This window comes from Pristis pectinata, chromosome 8 (genome assembly GCF_009764475.1).
Source record: "Pristis pectinata isolate sPriPec2 chromosome 8, sPriPec2.1.pri, whole genome shotgun sequence".
Classification (NCBI taxonomy): domain Eukaryota; kingdom Metazoa; phylum Chordata; class Chondrichthyes; order Rhinopristiformes; family Pristidae; genus Pristis; species Pristis pectinata.
The window spans coordinates 31,889,353-31,910,680 of NC_067412.1; the positions used below are offsets into that span (position 1 = coordinate 31,889,353).

A 21,328-nucleotide genomic window follows, 5' to 3' on the forward strand; every position below is an offset into this window, starting at 1 on the left:
TCTTTTCTAAAAAAATTACATAATAGTTTCACATTTTTTATTGAAACTATTATGCAACTATAGTTTAAATTATTATTCTGTGGTTTATTTTTGCACAATTATGATGGTGCTGATCAATGCTATGAAATCAATGTGGTGTAAATTAAAGATGCATATAAGGTTTTTTAAAGAATATAGTGGAGAAACAGTTAATCATGTGCAGAGATCTTTTTAAAAAGGTGATATACTAATTCCCTCGTTGCTTAGTGAGGAGAAAAAGATTCAGCCAGTTCCAGAAAATATTGAAGCAGCTGCAGCAGACTGTGAGAACATGGGCTAATTCAATCTGACTTCTTCCTCCCTGTGGGAAGTGCCTTGCTTCTACTCAGCATATCTCTCCAAAGGACAATGGAGACCTCAATCTTGCCACATGGTATCATGGGAGGTGAACTCAGACCCTTGATGATATGTAATGTTTGTTTACATTTAGGAATGCATAGAGTTTCAATGAACCCTGTTAGTCTGTATGAGCATTACAACAAAGAGCTCTTCATAATAAGGCTTCATCTTATGCTGCAATAATGAGCTTAAGCTATGAAGAAAGACACAGCAATTGCTCTGCCGAGGGTTTCAATGATTTATCTGCTGTATAGCGTTTCAATTATTTACTGATATAGACTTAAAGTTAGTTATGAATGGTATCTCTGGACTGCATAATCTGCTACATAATATCAATTTAATATGACTTTTTATAAATAAATACCTAAAATAAATTATCTGGTTATTATCATATTGCTGTTTGTGCAAACTTGCTCTGGAAAAACTGGTTGCTGTGTTTCCTGTATTACAATGGTAATGACATCAGGAGTATGTCATGGGCTGTAAAGCTTTAGGTATATCCCAAGGTCACAAAAGGCATTGTATAAATGTATGTCTTTTTTCTTTCCAAATGTGAATTGTGTTCACCACATTAGTAATCTGAAATATTTGCCACATATCCACAAATTGAACAGTAATTAAGATGCTGACCACGAAATAGGACGCACTGCTTTCTTCAGGGCTATGAATGCCAATTTGCTTCCAATTCAATTGCAGATCATAATGGCATGCTACTTGGCAAATTGCACAGTGGAAGTAGGCATGCTGGGCAGCTGATAACGTCAATCCCCATGCAATGTTGATTAGATGCCAGCCCTGCCATAAAGAACTGTGGTGATCCTCCGAACACCATGTACTAATTACATACAGACTGAGGTTTAGCAGCACAAACTGCTCCCCCCAACCCGCACCTAAGCTAGAGAAATGATCATTGATTTACAGGTTTGTTGGTGATTGAGAAAGCACAGAAACAGCCAATCTGTCATTCAGTATTTATCTATACTAATCCCATTTTCCAGCATTTGGTCTGTAGCTGTCAAATGCAATGGTGTTTCACGTACTCATCTAGATACTTCTTAAATATTGTGAGAGTAGCTGCGTCCACCACCCCCTTAGGCAGTGTGTTCCAGATTTTAACCATCCTCTCGTTGAAAAAAATCTTCCTCAAGCTTTGCTTGAATGTCCTACTCTTTACTTCAAACATGGTTACAGACACATATGTTAAGGGGAAATGTTTTTCACTATCTACCCTATCAATACCCTTCATAATTTAGTTAACTCATTCAGGCCCCATTCAGCTTTCTCTGCTCCAAGGAAAACAAACCCAATCCATCCAGACTCTCTCCACAGCTGAAACACTCCATCCCAGGCATCATGCCTGCGTATTTCCTCTGTGTTGAGGAAATTGTTGTAGGAGGTAACACCGATCTCTACTGTTCTCACAGAGTGCCATGATTGGTCAAAAGGTCCCATTTGCTGTTGAAAGTGGTTGTTTTGGTGACCATCTGGCTGGGCCTCTCCACCATGACAGAGAGTTTCTGTCACCTGCCGTGGTGGGCAACAAATTGGAAACATCGCCAGTGTCTCCAGTTCCAGTTTGGAAGTGGGAAGATCAATAAAATTAAGCACCTCTGTGACTTTGATTACTGAATGGTGGCAGTTCTGCCTGTATTATATAGCAGATTTCCATGCCTACCACCTTGCAGGGATTTAGTCTCCTGCTTCTCTGGACGGAACATCTCCACTGCCTCAGGCCTGGTAGGATAACCCCTTCTGAGTAGAGCACTTTTCCTCCTCCATCTCCAGGTAGCTTGATTGCCCTTTGAGTTTCTCCTTTTCCATCCTATCATTGTGAGAGGCCCAACATGTTAATCACCAAAAACACCCACTTTTTACAGGAAAACGGATCACTTAACCCATCACCCTCCCTCCCCCCCCCCACACATACATATACACCCATGCAGCATTCTGCATGCAGATGTGTGGTAGCCCCTTTAACAATTTCCTCTGCCTACATCTTCAAGGTACAAGCCAGAAGTGCAATGGAATAGTATTCATTTACCTGGTGGACTGCAACTCCAATACAGCTCAAGGAGCTCAGCATCCAGGCCAATGCATCCCAAGTCATTGGTACCCAACTTGCAACAATGAACATTCTCTTGTGGCTGTGGCGTGCAGCATTTACATAGTTTGTATGCTTAGTCTTCAGTACTATAACTGGAAAGTTGTCAAGTCCAGTACTCTTTGCATAGTTTTATCGATTGCATTGACTGAAGATTGGCATCTGAAATGGTTAGGACCTCAACAAGAAGCAAAGAATGATCATCCAAATCAGCACTTTTAGCAAGCAAAGGCTTTGGTCTAAGTTTGCACTCATGTGATAGACTATTATTTAGGATGGGGATGTTGATGGAATTTTCTCGCCCTTTTAGTCCAATGCTATATACGCCAGGCTAGCATAGAAATGCAAAGTTTTAGCCTGATCCATTATACGATTACTTAACTCTGACTGCTTCTCGTTGCTTTCGCTGCTGGGGGGGTGGGAGCACACATCATTGTTGGTCCACCTAACACTTCTACCAGCATGTTCTTCTGCACTCCCAATTTGACCTGAACTAGTCACTTGAATCAAGCTGCTATGCCTATTCTTCATTTGTCCTTAATCTCTCCTACTTCATATAAAAGGAATGTCTTCAATATGAAGATGAGTCAATGAGATTAATCAGTGTTCTCTGAATTTAATAGTTTGGTCCCAGTTTGCCAGTTATGCCTTCAAGACTTGAACAGCTTGGTCAATGGTAGCATTATTAAGTCATCCTTGATCCTGAGGGTCCAACAAAAAGAGAAGAAGCCACTCCTGGAGATCATTAAAGTCTTCTAGGGTGTATATTCTGTACTCTTGCTACTGTCGGTGTTTTTAAATGACATTTGGCATGGAGGTACTGAATGAGGGAAGGATGATCGTAATCACCACAGATTTCCTTCCCTATATTTAACCTAACTAATTAAATGTTGTGACTTCATGGGCTCTGGAGTCAACACTGCATGTACTAGAGCCTACATAAATAATTGCTGACTTCCAAACAAAGCAATTCCTTCTCATACAAAGAACACTTGAAAAGTCTCAAAAGCATTGTGCGGAAGATGAATGCATTGCTCTTTGACTGCTGACATGGAAATAATGTTGGTATATCATTTCCTGAGGCAGAAAGTAGCTGACATATCAACACAGGCTCATTTCCAGACTTCACCATCTTGTTCCCACCCCTAACAAAAACCTCCCACCACCTCCCTGTCACCAGGGAGTTGCAGTGGAGAATTTTGTCAGCAAAACATTAATTGTAGTTTGGATTTTAAACACACTTTAATAGAAATACTAACCAAACATTATATTTATTTTACGAATTGCAAATTTATTTCTCTACAGGCTCCATAAATGATTAAACAAAGTGAATAACCACATGCATATTGTAGGGACCAGTCCTGATGACAAGATTTTGTGCCTAGAAAAACAACCTACAACCAACCCCCACCCCAAACACACACAAAGACTGTACGTTAAACAACTTTGACTCGTCTTGATTTATCATTAGATTTATCGTTATATCTACATATTCAGAATCTTATTTTCAGGTAAACACAGAGAATAACTTTATCACATTGGCCAGAGATCTAAAAGCTATTGCCCATGGCAGGAACCACATAATCTATCTTCAGAATGATTTAGTGAACAGCTTATTTTCCTTTCTCCATTTTGTAATAAAACCATGACACCAAATGAGTAAAACAGCTAAGTCTGATCCAATATAAACAAGCCTGCTGTAATAGTTAGCTGATATTGTTGAGGATCCTAAATCCTGCCAGATATTGAACTTCAATTGTCACTGTTAAAAGTAGTGCATTATCCCTCATGGATGCAGTGTGATTGTTAAAATGGGATGTTAGCTGTCACCACAGGAATATAAAAAACAGCTGAGTGGCCAACTTAAAGATAAGTTGCCATAATTTACAAATGGATTCAATAAGTGTATGTTAGTACAATTTGCATTATATTCAGGTGGATCTGCATTTGAAAGTGCTGCCGTTGTTAACATCCCCTAAACCTGTTATTTTCACAACTCCATCATATTGGACAACAGTATTTCGCAATCCCAGCTTTAACCACATTACGGCTCTGTTCTGTGACTTAAGAATAGAAATCTTAATGGCTCACAAGTCGCCACAATTATGAATGTTCATAGCACAATAGTCTGTTTACTTTGATAGAATTGTCCCCTTTACAGCATCATGCACAAAGCAATTTATGAAAGAAGCCAGTTTGAACAATGAATGGGCTATCTCCTAAAATAGCCTGATCCAACCCATTCTTCGGAATTTCTAAACTAACCATCTGCTTAAAGGTTGAGTCAAGTCAGCCGAACAAAAGATGAAGGTAGCAAAAACATTGAATTTTCAATCATATTGTCTTGTGCAACCTAATGAGTGCACCTGATGTTGACAACAAGAGTGTGCTAATGACTAATCAAGTCTGTTTGTGGCTGGGAATGGGCATATAGAATGTTGGTTATATGGTTCCAGTATTTTTAAATGTCTGCTGTAAGCTGTCCATGTTCTGACGCATGCAGGAGAACAAAGATTGCTGCTGCTCAAAAGACCATGTGTTTAGTTCTAGGTTTAAGGTCTTGGTCTTCAAATATTTTTTCCTTCAGTCAGCTGAAGGCTGCACTTGTGTGCTGGAGGCAGTGATAATTTTTGCTGTTGATATGTGCCTTCACTGAGAGGTGGCTCCTGAGATATGGAAAGAGAGCCACATTTTATAGCATCTCTTGTGGACCTTGATTGTCATTGTGTGGTGAGGGCAGTTTGGCAGAAAATCTATGTCTTCGAGATGCTCATTGTAATGCAGATTTTTTCTATCAATTGACATGATCTTAACCTGTGATAAATACAAGAAAAATGTAGAGATCAGCACCAACCACTATTGATGGTATTGGTTTATTACTGTCACATGTACCGAAATACAGAGAAAAGCTTTTGTTTTGTGTGTCATCCAGACAGATTATGCCATACATAATTACATCAAAGAAAACAGAATGCCAAATATAGTGTTGCAGTTATAGAGAAAGTGCAGTGCAGGTAGACAAATAAAGTGCAAGGGTCATGACAAGGTAGATTGGGAGATCAAGAGTTCAAGATGTCTTTTCCCATTCTCATTTCAGCCTTTGACTTCATTGAATGAGGGATTATGGAAAATCCTTCTGAAATATGGTGGTCCTCAGAAATTCATTACCATTTTAATTGTGCTATGTGAAGATACTGAATGAAGAAAAATAAATAAATGATAACTAATAGCTCCAATCCTTGTGCAGAATAGGGTTGAATAAAGCTGTATCATTGCTCCAACACCCTCCTCGACCTTCCTTGCTGCAGTACTATATGTTACCTCCAGTCATCTTCTAGCTGGAGTGAAGTTAATCTAAAGAACAAATGGATAACTATTCAATCTTCACCATCACCACTGCAAAACCAAGATCACTTCAACTTCAGTCATCAAGTTATAGGACACAAATAATATTTGTGTATCTGAATACTTAGAGATGATGCACAAATTACCAGCATACTTTGCAGCAACACACTTCAGGTGTGGTGTTTAATGAGCTATCAGGGAGCACTTTTCATACCTCAGCTTCATTCCTTTGTTAGACAAAGGCTTCAATGTGAGTATCTGAGTCAATTGCATAGAGGTAGTACATGATTGTGGTTATCCAGCCCATTCCCACTCCACCCCCTCCATGTGCGTATAGAGGTGTGACTGAATACTTAGACAATTGTGTTTAGAAACAGCCATGTACCTTGTGGGTTAAGAATACTTGTCTTGCAACCCACTGAGTTCAGTTTAAAATACTGGGCCTGCCTGGCATTCGAATCTATCAACCTCATTTATGATAAATGTTTTCAAATATCAACCAGACCATAAGGTGAAATGCTGGGGGCAATGGAGGCATGATTTAAATCATTCATCATTTTCCTGGATGCAGACTGTCTGTTGAAATAATAGAGTTGCATTTGTGGCATCAAAGAGATGCTTACATCACTCTATATTTCTTTTTAAGAATTTAGAAATTCACAACCTGGAATTGCCAGAAACAGAAATTATTGAAGGTAAGGATTAATAACCATTAAATACTGAGCTATTAAAGTGTCAGTATCCGTACAACTAGTCCAATTAACTCCACGTATTTGTCCAAAATAAACAAGACAATAGATTTTTGTAGTTCAGACTGACTTTCTGTTCAGTTGCATGTTATGTTGACATTAATTTTCTTTCATGTTCCTTTTACAATAAGTGACTAGCAGCATATAGAATAAAGAATGATTTGGGATAAATGCAGAGCAAAGCAAGGGTAAGTGTTGAACAAACCCTGAGCTTGGGCCATACCTTCTTCTTCTCCATCCACTATTACATTCCATTCCTGTCCCTGGATATGGAAGCCTGTTCCATAAATGGAGTCAGAGGAGGCAATAAGAAACAATGCATGTAGTAGAATACATGATGCTCAAGGTTCAACATCCAAATAATCGACTTGCGCCAGAGATGAGCAACATCAGCCGACAAATCTGAAAGCTTTGATATCAGGAGCACATATTGACAAAGGAAACTGCATGTACCATACTACTTTAAGGTTACTTTGTAATACAATGATATGACAGAAAAAAAGCTTTAAAGGAAATTTTGTACAGAATAAATGAATTTCTGAATGGAAATATGTATGTTTAGGTTTTACTGAGCAATCCACGCTACAATTTCCTCATTGAAAAGGTAGAATGTTAAATTTGGAAAAAATTGCTTCTGGAGGTAAACCATTGATTCCATTTGTGGAGCAAACCTTCTGGATTGAGGGCAGGAACTAGATGAGGTAATAAGGCAGGGAGCATGGTCCCACCCCAAGGTTTGTGCAACACCTAACCTTGTTTCGCTCTGCATTCCATTCAATAGCGTAATCATGGCTGGAGCGCATTTGTACAACACCAACATTATACAAATCTTTAGCAATACCTGCCTAGCAGTCTTCCTTCTGTATATCAAGATAAAACAGAAGAAGCTACCTCAGTCCTTATCAAATAAAAATGACAAGTTTCATTCTATTCTAAACTCCTATATTATGACACCATTTATCTCAATACTGAGATTACTATTTTTTCCTTCCTTTTCTGAGCAGTGCTTGCTGTGCATTTTCGTTTTGGTAACAGCCTCCTGATGTCTGCAGAGTCCACTTGTCCATGATCTTAATTTACATCAGTTGGCTTGTGTTTGTCTTGTGATGAACTTTTGGTCTGCTTTATTCCACATTGGCCTCACTTAAACTACTCGTTCCATTCCTTCATGTTCTTTTATGTTTCCCCCACTATAACCCCAGTCTCCAGCTCATGCCTTAGATGACTGTTATGTATAACCTGCGGTAGTCTACAAGATTATCCAAAGAATTTACATTTTCTTCCAAAAGAATAGAACATGCATTAATTGTCCAGTAAGTCCAACAAATCACATATGTCAAAGGGGAAGTTTGAAAACCCCAAAACAGGTTAGACTAGTAACTGAAAGAAATCCATTTTTAAAAATAAATTTGATGCTGAATATATCTGAATCATTTTGTCTAACACAACATTCCTGCATTCTCCAATCTATACTACCTCAGTGTCCAAATGCCTCAAATTTGAAACTCTACATTTTACTTTTATCTCCTGCAGCAGTATATAATTTTCCAAATATTGTGCATTGCCACATTGGTGACAGATCCTTTAACTAAGATATCTTTATTAGTCACGTGTACATCGAAACACACAGTGAAATGCATCTTTTGCGTAGAGTGTTCTGGAGGCAGCCCGCAAGTGCTGCCGTGCTTCCGGCACCAACATAGCATGCCCACAGCTCCTAACCCATATCCGGAGGAAACCTACGCAGACACGGGGAGAACGTACAAGCTCTTTACAGACAGTGGCCGGAATTGAACCTGGGTCACTGGCACTGTAATAGCATTACACTAACCGCTACACCCAGCATTACACTACCGCTACACTGGAAAACTATCTGGTTTCCTGTTGATCTATTGTCCTTCAGAATCATCTTCAAATTCTTTTTTTCAAACCAGCCCCACCGCCACCATGCCATTCTCTACCCCAAATCTGCATCTGTCTCATTATACTTGTTTACGACATGCCTTGGAATATTATTTGAACTGAATGTACCAAGTTATTTTCACTGTTGTCATGAAGCGCTCTATTTAGACCATACTGTTAGCATATGCTCACTTCTGATCCCTGAGATAATAGGAAGATAGTCAGTCCTTAGGTTTGGTTTGAAGAAAGACATCTCAATTGAGTTTTGAGGAAATAATGGAAAAAGCCACCTGAAAGAACATGAATAATGTTGGCTTTACCAAGACATATAAGCTAAAATTCTGCTGTGTCTAAAGACATGTTAAAGCAGCACCATGCAGATTCCAGGCAGTTTTTGCAAGGCCCCTGGCAGCCATATTCTTTGGCACACAGGACCCAGGGCAACACATTGCAGCTCCCTCAGTTCAAATCCTTTGCTTTTTATGAATAATTGATCATATGTATTGCACTCAAATTGATGTGAATAAATTTAAGAAATACTGAGGCAGCATTGAAATCACCTGCAAAAAACCCTATAAAAACCAAAATGATTTATTCATTCAGCATGATCCAGTTTTTAGAAATACCTGTTTTTTCAGTTAAATTGAAATAATCCCTCTGTAGTTTGGAAAGGCGTAGATCAGTCTGTCTAAATAAATACCTAATGGTTACCAGTTTAAGAACTGGAAGTAAGAAATGCAAAAATATAACACAAAAAATTTGCACAAGTGAAAGCTAATGGGTGTCATCACTCATCAGGATTTTGGACATCATGTAAACTGGCCATTTGCCCCATCTGTTCATAATCGATAAAAAGAACATTTATGCTTATCTCACTTCCTAGCTCCCTATTCCTCATCTGTGTTCTTTTTAAATGTGGTGAGTCACCTTTCCACCACTCTATTAGGGAGGAAATTTCAGGCAACCAATCACTTCTAAGCAAAAAACATTTTCCTTAACTCCCTCTACTTCATTAATTAAATGTATGTTACTTAATAGCCATCCTGTTGAGAGAAGTTGTGCCTTTCTGTTTGCCTTTTCTACCCTTCTCATAATTTCATATACCTTGATTAAATCATCCTGTCTTCCTTTTTGTTCAACCCCAACTTTCTCCTCATTCTAAAATTCTTCAGCTCTGGAAACATTCTTGTGAAGCTCACCTGCAATCTTTCCAGAGTTGTGACATTTTCCCTTTATTGCAGTAACCAGATCTATATATAGTGCTCTATCTGTGGCCTAAAGTATTTAATGCACTGCCAGCAGAATCTTGCATTTATTATCCATCTTTGATTCTGCTTGAGAAGTTGGTGGTGAGCTTTTCTTGAACCTTCTAGTAAGGTACTCCAGCAGTGCTACTGGGTAGGAAATTCCAGGATTTAAACTGTGCGATGATAACAAACTGGCGATATATTTCCAAATCAGGATAGTGCGCAATTTGGGGAGCAACTTGCAGGTGGCAGTGTTCATATGCACCTACTGCCCTTGTCTTAGTGGTTGAGTCAGGGGTTTAGAAGGTTTTGTCGGAGTAGTCTAGGCAAGTAACTACAGTGTATTTTGTAGATGGTATTGTAGCCTCTGTATGCTGGTTGTGGACATAATGAATGGGTTTGTTGATAGGGTGCCAATGAAGTGGGCTGCTTCATTCTGGATGTTGTCAAGCTTCTTGAGAGTTGTTGGAACTACACACATCAAGTAAGTAGAGAGTATTCCAATCATGCTTCTAACTTTGCCTGGTAGAATGGCTTTAGGGGGTACCAGGAGATTTCTCACTCACCACAAGTTACCCAGCCTCCAACCTGTTCTTGCAGCCATTATATAGCATTATACAGCATTCTGTGGCTCATCCAGTTGAGGTTCTGGTCAATGGTGATTCTCTCAGAATGTAAAAGTGGAGGACTCAGTGACAATAATTCTATTGAATTTCAAGGCTAGGTGGTTAGACTGCACTGGAGAACATCATTGCCTAGCACTTCAGTGACATGAAAAAACAAGATACTGGAGGAACTCCGCAGGCCAGGCAGCATCTGTGGAGAAAGGCAGATGGTCAACGGATTTCTCCACAAATGCTGCCTGGCCTGCTGAGTTCCTCCAGCATCTTGTTGCTTTTTCATCTAGATTCTAGCATCAGCAGCCCTTTGTTTCTCTACTTTTGTTACATGAATGTTACTTGCACATATTAACCAATGCCTGAAAATTGTCTAGATCTTGCTGCATGCAGGCAAGGATAGCTTTATTTGCTGAAGGATTGTGAATTGAATTGAACATTGTGTGATCATTACTGAACATCTCCAATCTGACCTTCTGAAGGTCGTTGTTGAAGTAACTGAAAATGGTTGAGCTAACATCACCACCCAAGGCTGTTCTGGGCCATAAGGTTAAAAGCATGTGAGGGCATACATTTCTGCTTCTGTTGCTGCTGCTGATTGTCCACAACACATAGATTGTATTATGGACAGCACTGCTATGCCGGTAACCTGGTCTGAACTCCTACCCTCCACCCTGCCGTGCTAGAACTTAGTTGAGGTCTCAACCCTCCCTGGCACTCCTGCAATGTTGAAACATTTAGAGTGATCTCACTCAGTGTGAGGCTCTTGATTTGGCAGGATGGGGCCAGTAGTACCATCATTCAGCACTGAGATTCAGGGATCAGGGCTACATCACCAAGCTCAAGGACAGGATCTATCCCGCTATTATAAGACTATTGAATGGTTCCCTAGTACGATAAGGTGGACTCTTGATCTCACAATCAACCTCATTATTGACCTTGCATATTATTGTCTACCCGCACTGCACTTTCTCTGTAGCTGTGACACTTTACTCTGCATTCTGTATTGTTTTACCTTGTACTACCTCAATGCACTGTGTAATGAAATGTTCTGTATGAATGGTATGCAAGACAAGTTTTACACTATACCTTGGTACATGTGACAATAATAAGCCAATTCCAATTCCATCCTGGCTCACATGGGGCATGCAGGCAGCAGGTACTCCATGTCCTGCAGACCACCTGGACCTTACGGTCTCCCTCTCGTCACCACCTGTTGGATATGATGGAAGCTGCTCCTTCCCCCTCTCCTTGTTTGGCTGAATGGCTCTCCCCAGTCAGGAGACTTCTCTACCATAATAAACCTAATGGACAGTGACCACCGTTAAGCTCGTTTCCTGAGAGAAATTTTCCAAGAGCTGTACTGAGAGGAGACAGCAACTTCTCTCACATCAAACAGATGATGAGATGTACAGGCAATCTGTCAACACATGGAGCAATCAATGCCACAGCCAGCAATGGACCGCAGTCACCATGTCAGCCAGAGTGCACCTGAGCCACACATATCAATGCTGAGTGGCTAAAGAGCTTGTACTCTATACCAGACTTCACAGGAACCCTCTGGGCACTTCTTCTGCGGTTCACTCCAGACCACTGTTTCACTACTGTGGGAGTGCCAGGTTCATGCAGATCACAGCCCAAGCAGATGTGGAAAGCGTACATACCTATACGTGTTTAGACTCCAGGACCAAGAATCAACACTCTAATCAAGTACCAGAATATATTCTACGCCATTGCTACTTTCTGTGCTTCTTCTGCAGAGGAGTACTGATTCATCCACTGAGGGAGGTATGCTAACTGGTAATCAAGGCATTAAATTCATGTTTGATTGATGCCTTGAGAGTTTATGGGTCTGGTATCAATGTTAAGGACTCCAGGAGATATTCTTTCCTGTCTTTATACCATTTTGCCACCACTTCTAGTGGCCGTGTTCTGCCAGTAGGACAACAAGTACACAGGGATTGTGATGGTGGAGTATTGCACATTGTCTATTGTAATGCCCTATGTCTTGGCCAATGAAGGCAAATACCAGACATACCTTTTATTATGCATTCTTTGCCTTGTTGTCATCCCCATATTGGTCGTCTAAAGCTTCCCAGGTTGAATTCTATTCCCTCATTTTTGCCCATCTAACTAGTCCACTAGTATCCTTCACTGATAAGTTCCTTCAGAAACATTACTGTATAGACAGGATAATGTGTTACATAAATACGAGCTTTTCCAGAAACTGCAACAAACCATAATGAACAGCAAGCAAAGATCATGGCTTTCGTAAATAAAATAAATTAGGAGAAACCAAATATTTTGACATAAATATTTTGCCTATCAATATCTTGACAACAGGATTATACATAAAACAAGTATGATTTTATAACAATTTTGATGAACAATATTAATGTTTAAACTTGTTATTTACCTTTTATAGTTTTTACATCGCAAACATGATCATAAAATGAATTCACTAGGTATGTTTCCATCACAAATGGTAGCTCTGAAGTAAAGGAGGAAGTTTTACAGTACAAGGGATTTCTGGATCAGTTCAATAGGTGAAATCTGATAGGAAGACAAAGAGGAAGTAGTGGTGCATTTGGTCAAAAAGAGGATGTAACAGTAGAGGTGAATGCAAAATTTAATCTAAAGCAACAGAAATGGTGAATAAAGTAGTTTCATTTATAGGTAACAATAAATAAAAACATGGCTTCCATTTGGTGATGACCCAAAAATCAGATGCTATGGAAATAATAGCAACTCTTTCTGTAAATTCCAGAAATGGAGAGACAAATTAAATTTCAGGTCTGTGACCTTTCATCTGAGCTGTAAAATATTACAGATGTTGATAGCTTTAAGCAACCATAGAGGCAACAAAAGAGGAGAGCAAACCTGAACAAAAGAGGTATGAGATAGGGTGCAGGCAAGGGTGATTAGTGAATAGCAGAACCATTACCATCACATTGTCTGGAAAGCAAATGAGAGCAATGGTTTCTAATCTAAATTGTTGCACACAATATTGTAACCAGAAGGTTGTAATTTAGTTAATTGAAAGGTGAAGTGCTGTTCTTCAAGCTCCTGTTTAGCTTCACTCTAACAGTATAGGACAGTTAGAACATAAAGGTCAGAGTGGAATGGAGAACTAAAATAGCAAGCAATGGAAGCTCAGCATCCACACACACTGACCTGACAGAGGTATTTAGCATGCTAATAATTAATCTGCCTTTGGCCTCCTCAATTTAGAAGCAAGTACAACAGAATGAAATACTGAAGTACATGTAACTTTTTTACCCTGAAGGACTTGGGGCCTAGTTGGAGGGAGGGGGAGAGGGAGGGGGAGAGGGAGGGGGAGAGGGAGGGGGAGGGGGAGGGGAGGGGAGGGGGAGGGGGAGGGAGGGGGGGGAGAGGAGGGGAGGAGGGGGGGAGGGGAGGGGGGGGAGGGAGGGGGGGGAGGGGAGGGGGGGGGAGGGGGGAGGGGGGGGAGGGGAGGGGGGGGGAGGGGAGGGGGGGGGAGGGGAGGGGGGGGAGGGGGAGGGGGGAGGGGGGGAGGGGGGGGGAGGGGGGAGGGGGAGGTGGGGGAGGGGGAGGGGGGGAGGGGAGGGGGGGGAGGGGGAGGGGGGGGGGGGGGAGGGGGGGGGAGGGGGAGGGGGGGGAGGGGAGGGGGAGGGGGGGGGGGAGGGGAGGGGGGGGAGGGGGAGGGGGGGGAGGGGGAGGGGGGGAGGGAGGGAGGGGGAGGGGGGGGAGGGGGAGGGGGGGGAGGGGAGGGGGAGGTGGGGGGGGGGAGGGGGGGGGGAGGGGGGGGGGGGGGAGGGGGGGGGGGGAGGGGGGGGGAGGGGGGGGGGGGAGGGGGGAGGGGGGGGGAGGGGGGGGGGGAGGGGGAGCGGGGGGGGAGGGGGGGGAAGGGGGGGAGGAAGTGAAAGGAAGTGAAAGGACAGGTGTTTCATCCCCTTCATTTTACATGGGAAGGTGCCATGGGAAAGGGAAGCAGGTGTTAGGGATGATGGAAGAGTGCACAATGGTGCATAGATGAATGATCCTTTTGAAATAAAGAGATGAGAGGGAAGGGAAAGCTGCATTTGCTAATGGTAGCAGGCTGGTGGTGATGAAAATGATGGAAGATGATTTGCTGAATGTGGAGGCTGATGGGGTGAAAGGTGAGAATAAGAAGAATACTGTTGCGGTTTCTACAGAGAAGTGAAAGGGTGATGGCAGAAGTGTGGCAAATTGGATGGTCCACAGTCAATGCTTTGACAACAGATGCCATGGTAGCCTATCCTGAGGAACTGAAACAGAGAAATTGAGGAAGATAAACTTCAGAAATGGACATGTGAAGATGAGCAAGAGGTGAAAATATAAAGCATAGCTGGCACAATAAAATTATAGGCAAGGGAGAACAAAAGATCTATAGTAGATTTCAATGTCAGAGTTGATTCTGCAATAAGAAAACAAGGCCTTTTTGTCATGTGATGTGGTCAAGAAGTCATCTGTTTTATGCAGATAGATCTGATGATGGTGAGTTTAGAAATGGACAAATACAAATAGTCACTAAATGATGTGGATCTTCCTAAATGATACAACTTTCATCCTTCTTCGAGTCATAAAGTACACATTAAAGTTAAATTTTCATTATTCTGGGAGCCTGGGATTTTCTAAATTGGACTTACTGCTGGTGATTTTGATGTCATTTCCTCTGCTTTTTGCCCCCAGCTTTGCCTTATGCAAATACACAAATGTATTCAGGGCAGATAATAAGATAGTTTAATGGATGCAGAAATCACTACGATCAGACCAAATGAGTTCAATCAACAAATCGAAATAAGTAACATGTTTAAGATGCTGTCTCGACCAGGTATATTTTCTACAGCTTTTTCCTCTATTTTCACTTCAAGTGAGGTTACCTTACATCAGAAAGATAGAGCTGAAACAATAATGTTACGTTAAAAAATATTGGTAATAGTTTTGGAAAAGTATTCTGAAAATCCTAAAAATTACAAAATGCTATGTTATTTTGGGTTCAAGGAAGTGTTTAAGTATCAGTGAGATTTGAATAATGAAAACTTATTTTAACTGACATATATTCTGAATAAATTTATGTTTTATAAGAAATATAATTTATGATTTATATTGAAAAACAAATTACATATGAGGTGATATCTTACAAGCAATGTACAGAGTTTGTACTGGGCAGCTTCTAATATATTTCCATTGCATATCCACAGGATGGAGACAGATCTAATTACAGGGGCAATATTCTTAGTCACCATGCATAATGCTCCCGTTTAGCTTTTCAGACTATCTTTCGCAATAAAGTTGCAAATAGTATTATTTAAGTCTATAAACAGTAATATTACTCATGATAGAGTGACGTATCTTTAACAGAAAAACTTAACTACAATTAATCCTTATCTGGTTTCTGTGGCATTTACACTCAAGTAAAATTTAAATAATAGCCTCACCTATAACAGTATATTTTGGTTTGGTGATTGATTGTAGTTAAATCTTTCTGTTAGAGATGCACCATTTCAAGCATTAGCTTTGCAAAAGCATTATCTGTTTGGTTTGTTGTCAGGATATAAGATCCCGAAGGATCTTGACAGGATGAATGTTGTGAGGATGTTTCCTCACATGGGAGAATCCAGAACCAGGAAGCCACTGTTTAACAAGAAAGGGTCCCCCATTTAAGACACTGTTAAAGCAAAGCCTTTTCTCTCACAATCTTTGTAACTCTCTTTCTAAAAGAGTTGTGGAAGCAGAATCTATAAATAATTTAAAAACTGAAATAGATAGATTCTTGATAAGGAAGGGTGTGGGGTGAAAGGTTACCAGGGATAGATGGGTATAGAGTTGAGGTTACAACCAACCATAATTTTATTCAATGATGTGGGGTGCTAGAGGGCCAAATAAAGTCACAGAGTTATACAGCATGGAAACAGGCCTTTGTCCAACTCGTCAATGCCGACCAAGGTGCTCATCTAAGTTTGTCTCATTTGCCCACATTTGGCCCATATCCCTCCAAAGCTTTCCTATCCATGTACTTACCCAATGTCTATTAAATGTTGTTATTGTACCTGCCTCAACTACTTTCTCTGGCAGCCCGTTCCATATATGTATCACCCCCTGTGTTAAGTTGTCCTTCAGGTCCCTTTTAAATCTTTCCCTTCTCACCTTAAACCTATGACCTGTAGTTTTTGTTTCCCGTCCTATGGGAAAAAGACTGTGTGCACTCACCCTATCTATGCCCCTAATGGCCTACTCCTGCTCCTAATTCATTGTTTGCATGGCTTCCATCCAATTCTATTGAGTGCCATAACATTCCTCGGCTTGATAATAGGAAGACCAGAAAGTTAAGTCATTTCATTTCCTCTAAGGAGCCATTCAATGATGTTGTAAATGCTGATTACTGCAAGGTAAACTCTCTGGTATGAAAAAATATCTAATGCAAATGTGAATCTTGTTATTTCAGTTTTAGACTGACATTGGGGTTTTCTTTTAAATAAAATTACAATTTTTCCTTTCTATTTGTCTTTTCTTCCTCCCTCTTAATCCACTCTTTCTCTTCCTCTCTTTATTTCTGATTCCACATGTAATTTTGACACTGAAGACACTAAACTAATTCAAAATTCCTTTTCAGTTCTGGTGCTGTTAATTTCACAAATTTGATTGGTTGAGGAGATACATATGGTTTTCCCTCTTCATTCAAGTTCCAGATGCCACAATGACTCTGGGTGGGATGTTCTTCCAGTTCTTCACATCTTATCACTTGACGTTGCAGCTACTGTAGTGCTCCTGGCACCCAGACTATAAGCTTTTGACTCTTGAAACTGAAAGGTACACACCAAGAATTCCACAGTTTAAATTCCCAGGCTATGCAGAGGGAGCTAGTACAACAAGGTTTATGACCATCCATGAGACTACTGTAACGACAGAAGTGTTCACAGGTGGCGTTTCCCTACTACCTCAAAGATCTTTATTTCAGACCTATACTGTGGATTAAAGCAAGAGCTACTTTCCTTTAGTTTACTCAAATGGCTAGTCATCACGTGTCACACCATTGGCCCAGCAACATTTTGTAGGAGCCTGAAAAGCAAAATACTGACAAATACTGCAAATGCTGGAAATCTGAAATAAACAGAAGGTATTAAAAATATTCTGCACTCAGGAAGCATGTGGAGAGAGAAATGAGACCCAGCATTTGGGGTCTAGGACCCTTCAGTAGAACATTGCATAGTCCCTTTACAAGAAGGACTGCAGTAATTCATGGATAGTAGCTCACTCCTATCTTCTTGCAGGCCAATTAGGATGGGCAATAAATGCTGGCCTGTGGAGACATACTACATTCTGCATCCCATAAAATGAATTTTAAAAAAGTTGAACTGTAGAGACCTCCAAGATTGACCATGACCATTTTTTCTTACAAGTCTGCACACTAGCACTTTCTCTCAGCCTCCAAGTGGACCATAGCTAGGAGGTGTAACCTTCAAGTCATACAGCAGAGAAATGGTCCCTTTGGCCCACCACATCCATTTATAACCTTTATCCATCTACTCTAATCCACTTGCTCGCATCAGGACTGCATTCGAATGTTAACTGTGTCTCTTTTACATAGTACTCCTGAGCTGCTGCCATGAATTGTAAATCTCCACTGGTTTCCACCTGAGATCAATTACCTTAGTACAAAACAAAAATGGAACTTGGAAACTTCCTGCTTTGTATTTCTTAGTTCTTCTTACATGCAAGAGGTTTTCGTAATTTAGATTGGCATTCTAGGCCAGTATTGAGGCTGCACAACACCATTGGAGGTGCTGTTTTCAAATTTGACTTAAATCAAACCCAAAACAAAACAGAAAATACTGAATGAAATACTCAGCAGGTTTAGGCCGCATCTGTGGTTTCTGTCAGAATTCTGATGAAGGGGAGTCCGACCTGAAACATTGTCTCTGTTTATCTTCCCACAGATGCAGGCTGACCTGCTGAGTATTTCCAGCATTATTGGCTTTTGTTTTATATTTCCAGCATCTGCAGTTTTTTAAAATTTTTATTTAAATCAAACCCACGTTGTCCTCCCAAATGGACTTAAAAGATCCCCTAAAGAAAGAGATAGCGAGTTTCTTCAATGTATTAATGGATGCCTAATTCATTTACCCACGTCGCTAAAGATGATCTGGCCATTTATCTCATTCATCTTCATGCAGCCTCTTTATGAAGCGATTGACTCCAGTTCATTACATAGTTCAAACATATTTCATTAATTTGTGATGGTCTGCACATCCCGGAGTTGTGAAAGGCTTTATCTAAATGTAAGCTTTCATTCCCCCTTAAAACCAATTCTAATTACGGTTCTGACAAAGGGTCTCCAACCTGAACATTAAATATGTTTCTCTTTCCACAGACACTGTCTAACCTCCTGAGAATTTCCAGCACCATCTGTTTGTTTTTTTACAGATTTTCAAGCATCTGCACTTTTTTTGATTTTCGATTCCAATTACAAAGAGTTTTTGTACTTTTTCCCAACAGTGTATTACTTTCTTCCATCCCAGAGATCTACCTGCATGACTGAAGAACCTTTTCCCCATCAGTTCTTCCAGCACCCCTATGAGAAAGCAAAGGACCAACAAGGCAGAGTGCAACCAACAATTGTTTACAGACATATCCTTTCCACCACCGATGGGTTCTATAGGGGTAGAATCGTCACATTAACATTTTTACTTCCTTATTAATTAACTTTTTTAAATTGATTGTTCCACCCTAAAAAAAGGACGCACATTCAGATTTTGGGGACCATCTCTTAACGCCTATTAAACGGAGCTGCCACTCACTTGCTGCGCGACCCACTCTCCTGCACCGCCAGCTCGGCCCAGCCCCCGTGACCACAGCTGCCCAATCAGACGCCGGCACTTCGTCGGGCCCGTCAAGCCACAGCCAATCAGAGTGCGGCTTGAAAGGAGGTGCAGAAAACCTGCGGCGCTATCGTCTGTCAGCGAGCCTCGGTCAGAGCCGGTAGTGGCGCCAAGCCGCGAATGAGAGTTGCGCAGAATATTTATATATAGATATGTGTGTTTGGAATAGCGTTGCCTCAGAAGGGAATCACTAGAGCTTTTCCGACGCAGTTTCCAAGGGCGTGTTGGTGGCGGCGGTGGGTATGCGAGGCGCATGCGCTGAGGGAGTTGTCGCCGCGCAGGCCTCGCCGAGTGTCGCGGAGCCCTGGGGTCGTCGGTGCTCGCCCGATCGCTGCGTGACCGTGAGATGAATCACAAAACCGTGTGTCTCACGGAGGATGACGACGGTGCCGAGCCAAGGAAGCCCAGTCAAAACCTACGACTACCTGCTGAAATTCCTGCTGGTGGGCGACAGCGATGTGGGCAAGGGAGAGATCCTGGAGAGTTTGCAGGATGGAGCCAGCGAGTCCCCCTACGCCTACAGTAATGGTAAGGGAAACCTTGCACGGGCACACGGCACTGCAGCCTGCGCCAGTGGAAACCCGGGTGCAGGAAGTTGAACGCGTAACCTTGGCATTTATTTTTATTAACTCTTGGGTAACCAAAATGGGTCTTTCTTGAATCTAAATTGGAGGTATGCAAGATGAACACTTCCACACTTCATCCGGGTGGGATAGGTACCACGGTTTTTACTTGCTTCTGCATTTGAAAAATACACTGGAGTGTAAACGTCGTGAATGAATTGAAAGTACTCAGTTTTACGTTTTCTGGCCTTTGGTGTCTGCTGATCCATTTTCTCTTAGAACTTTATAAATCCGTGCATTACAGTTGTTTAAGTCGCTCTAATCCAGTAAGAGCTATATAGCCTTAGTAGAAAGCATGTTCTAAAACCGCACTATCAAATGATCTGTAATTGTGAAACATAAACATTTGATGTCTGCAGATACTTCTGATGGCAAAATTTTTCTGCAGTGGTCATCGATTTCTTTCAAAACTAAAAATCTGGACCTGTGGTTTTTTTTTTGGAAAGCGGAGTTGTATTTTTTTTTCAAGAAAATTACTGATCCAGCTTTACACATGAATCAAGCATTGCATTCTCTGCCATTATATATCTTGTGTTGTGGTCTGACAGCTATTTACCTATCCTTATTATATTTGTTATTGCCAAAACAGTTGCTGAGAATGCTTCAGGCATTTAATCAGTGGTTTCAAAATCTTACTACCTGCTTTCACTTTTTGAAGGTGACTTTCTTGTAATAATTGCATGATTATTGGATGCAAAGGTGAGCGCCATGGAAGTGAAGGTTTGGAAATTGCATACCTTTGTGCTGATAGTTCCAGAAGAATTGCTGTTAAGATAATATTGACAGTTCTTGACACCATATGGAAAGAATTTTGTTTGTAATTGCCACAACTGTGATTCTAAGATCAGAGTTGATTTGAATGAATTGGAAACTGTATAATAAAGTCAATTTTATACATTTAGAGTAAAAACAAATGTTTCAGAAGCTGGAAATGCTTGGCATCTGTTGAAGGTTATTGATCTGAAATTTTTAACTGTTTCTCTCACTGCAGATGCTACTTGACGTATTGAGTATTCCCTGAATTTTATTTCAACATTATACATGTACCAGGGAAGCTCATAATTCCTTGGTGCACTTGCAACCTAGTAAACAGCAGTAAATTACGGTATTTTAAGACACATGCTCGCTGTCTTAAACTGTGTAAATGGACTGAAATTTCTAGCTGGTGATGAGCAAGACTTCAAGTGTAGGATGTCAAATTGCCAAATCGTCTACACGTTTTGTTCAGGACTTGTTTCATCAATCTGTGGGCAACATGTTTGATTTTTTTTCCCATTAATGTATTAAATCTTGCTTCTTGATAAATCATTGCCTTCAAAGTGGATTGTTGTGAGATATTCATTATTTGTACTAACCTACTTTGTTAGTGCAAGTTTGATAGATTCAACTAAATGAAAATCATGGGAGGAAAATCTTTTTGGTTACTTTTATGGACATTTTTATGGACATATGCAATTTAAGTAGTGCTTAAATGTCATCTA

The 21,328-nt window shown here is 40.8% G+C and overlaps 1 protein-coding gene and 1 long non-coding RNA gene across 2 annotated transcripts in view; one reads left to right on the forward strand and one right to left on the reverse strand.

The window, feature by feature from the left end:
• LOC127573304 (uncharacterized) overlaps positions 1-19,190 on the reverse strand; it is a 32,195-nt gene extending 13,005 nt beyond the window's left edge. Inside the window, exon 1 of the long non-coding RNA XR_007956768.1 lies at positions 19,144-19,190. This is a non-coding gene — a long non-coding RNA (uncharacterized LOC127573304). The remainder of the gene's footprint in view (positions 1-19,143) is intronic.
• Positions 19,082-21,328, forward strand: part of rab40c (RAB40c, member RAS oncogene family) — a 54,647-nt gene continuing 52,400 nt past the window's right edge. Inside the window, exon 1 of the mRNA XM_052021365.1 lies at positions 19,082-19,752. Within this exon, the coding sequence (XP_051877325.1) occupies positions 19,602-19,752 (151 nt within the window). The 5' untranslated portion in view covers positions 19,082-19,601. The remainder of the gene's footprint in view (positions 19,753-21,328) is intronic.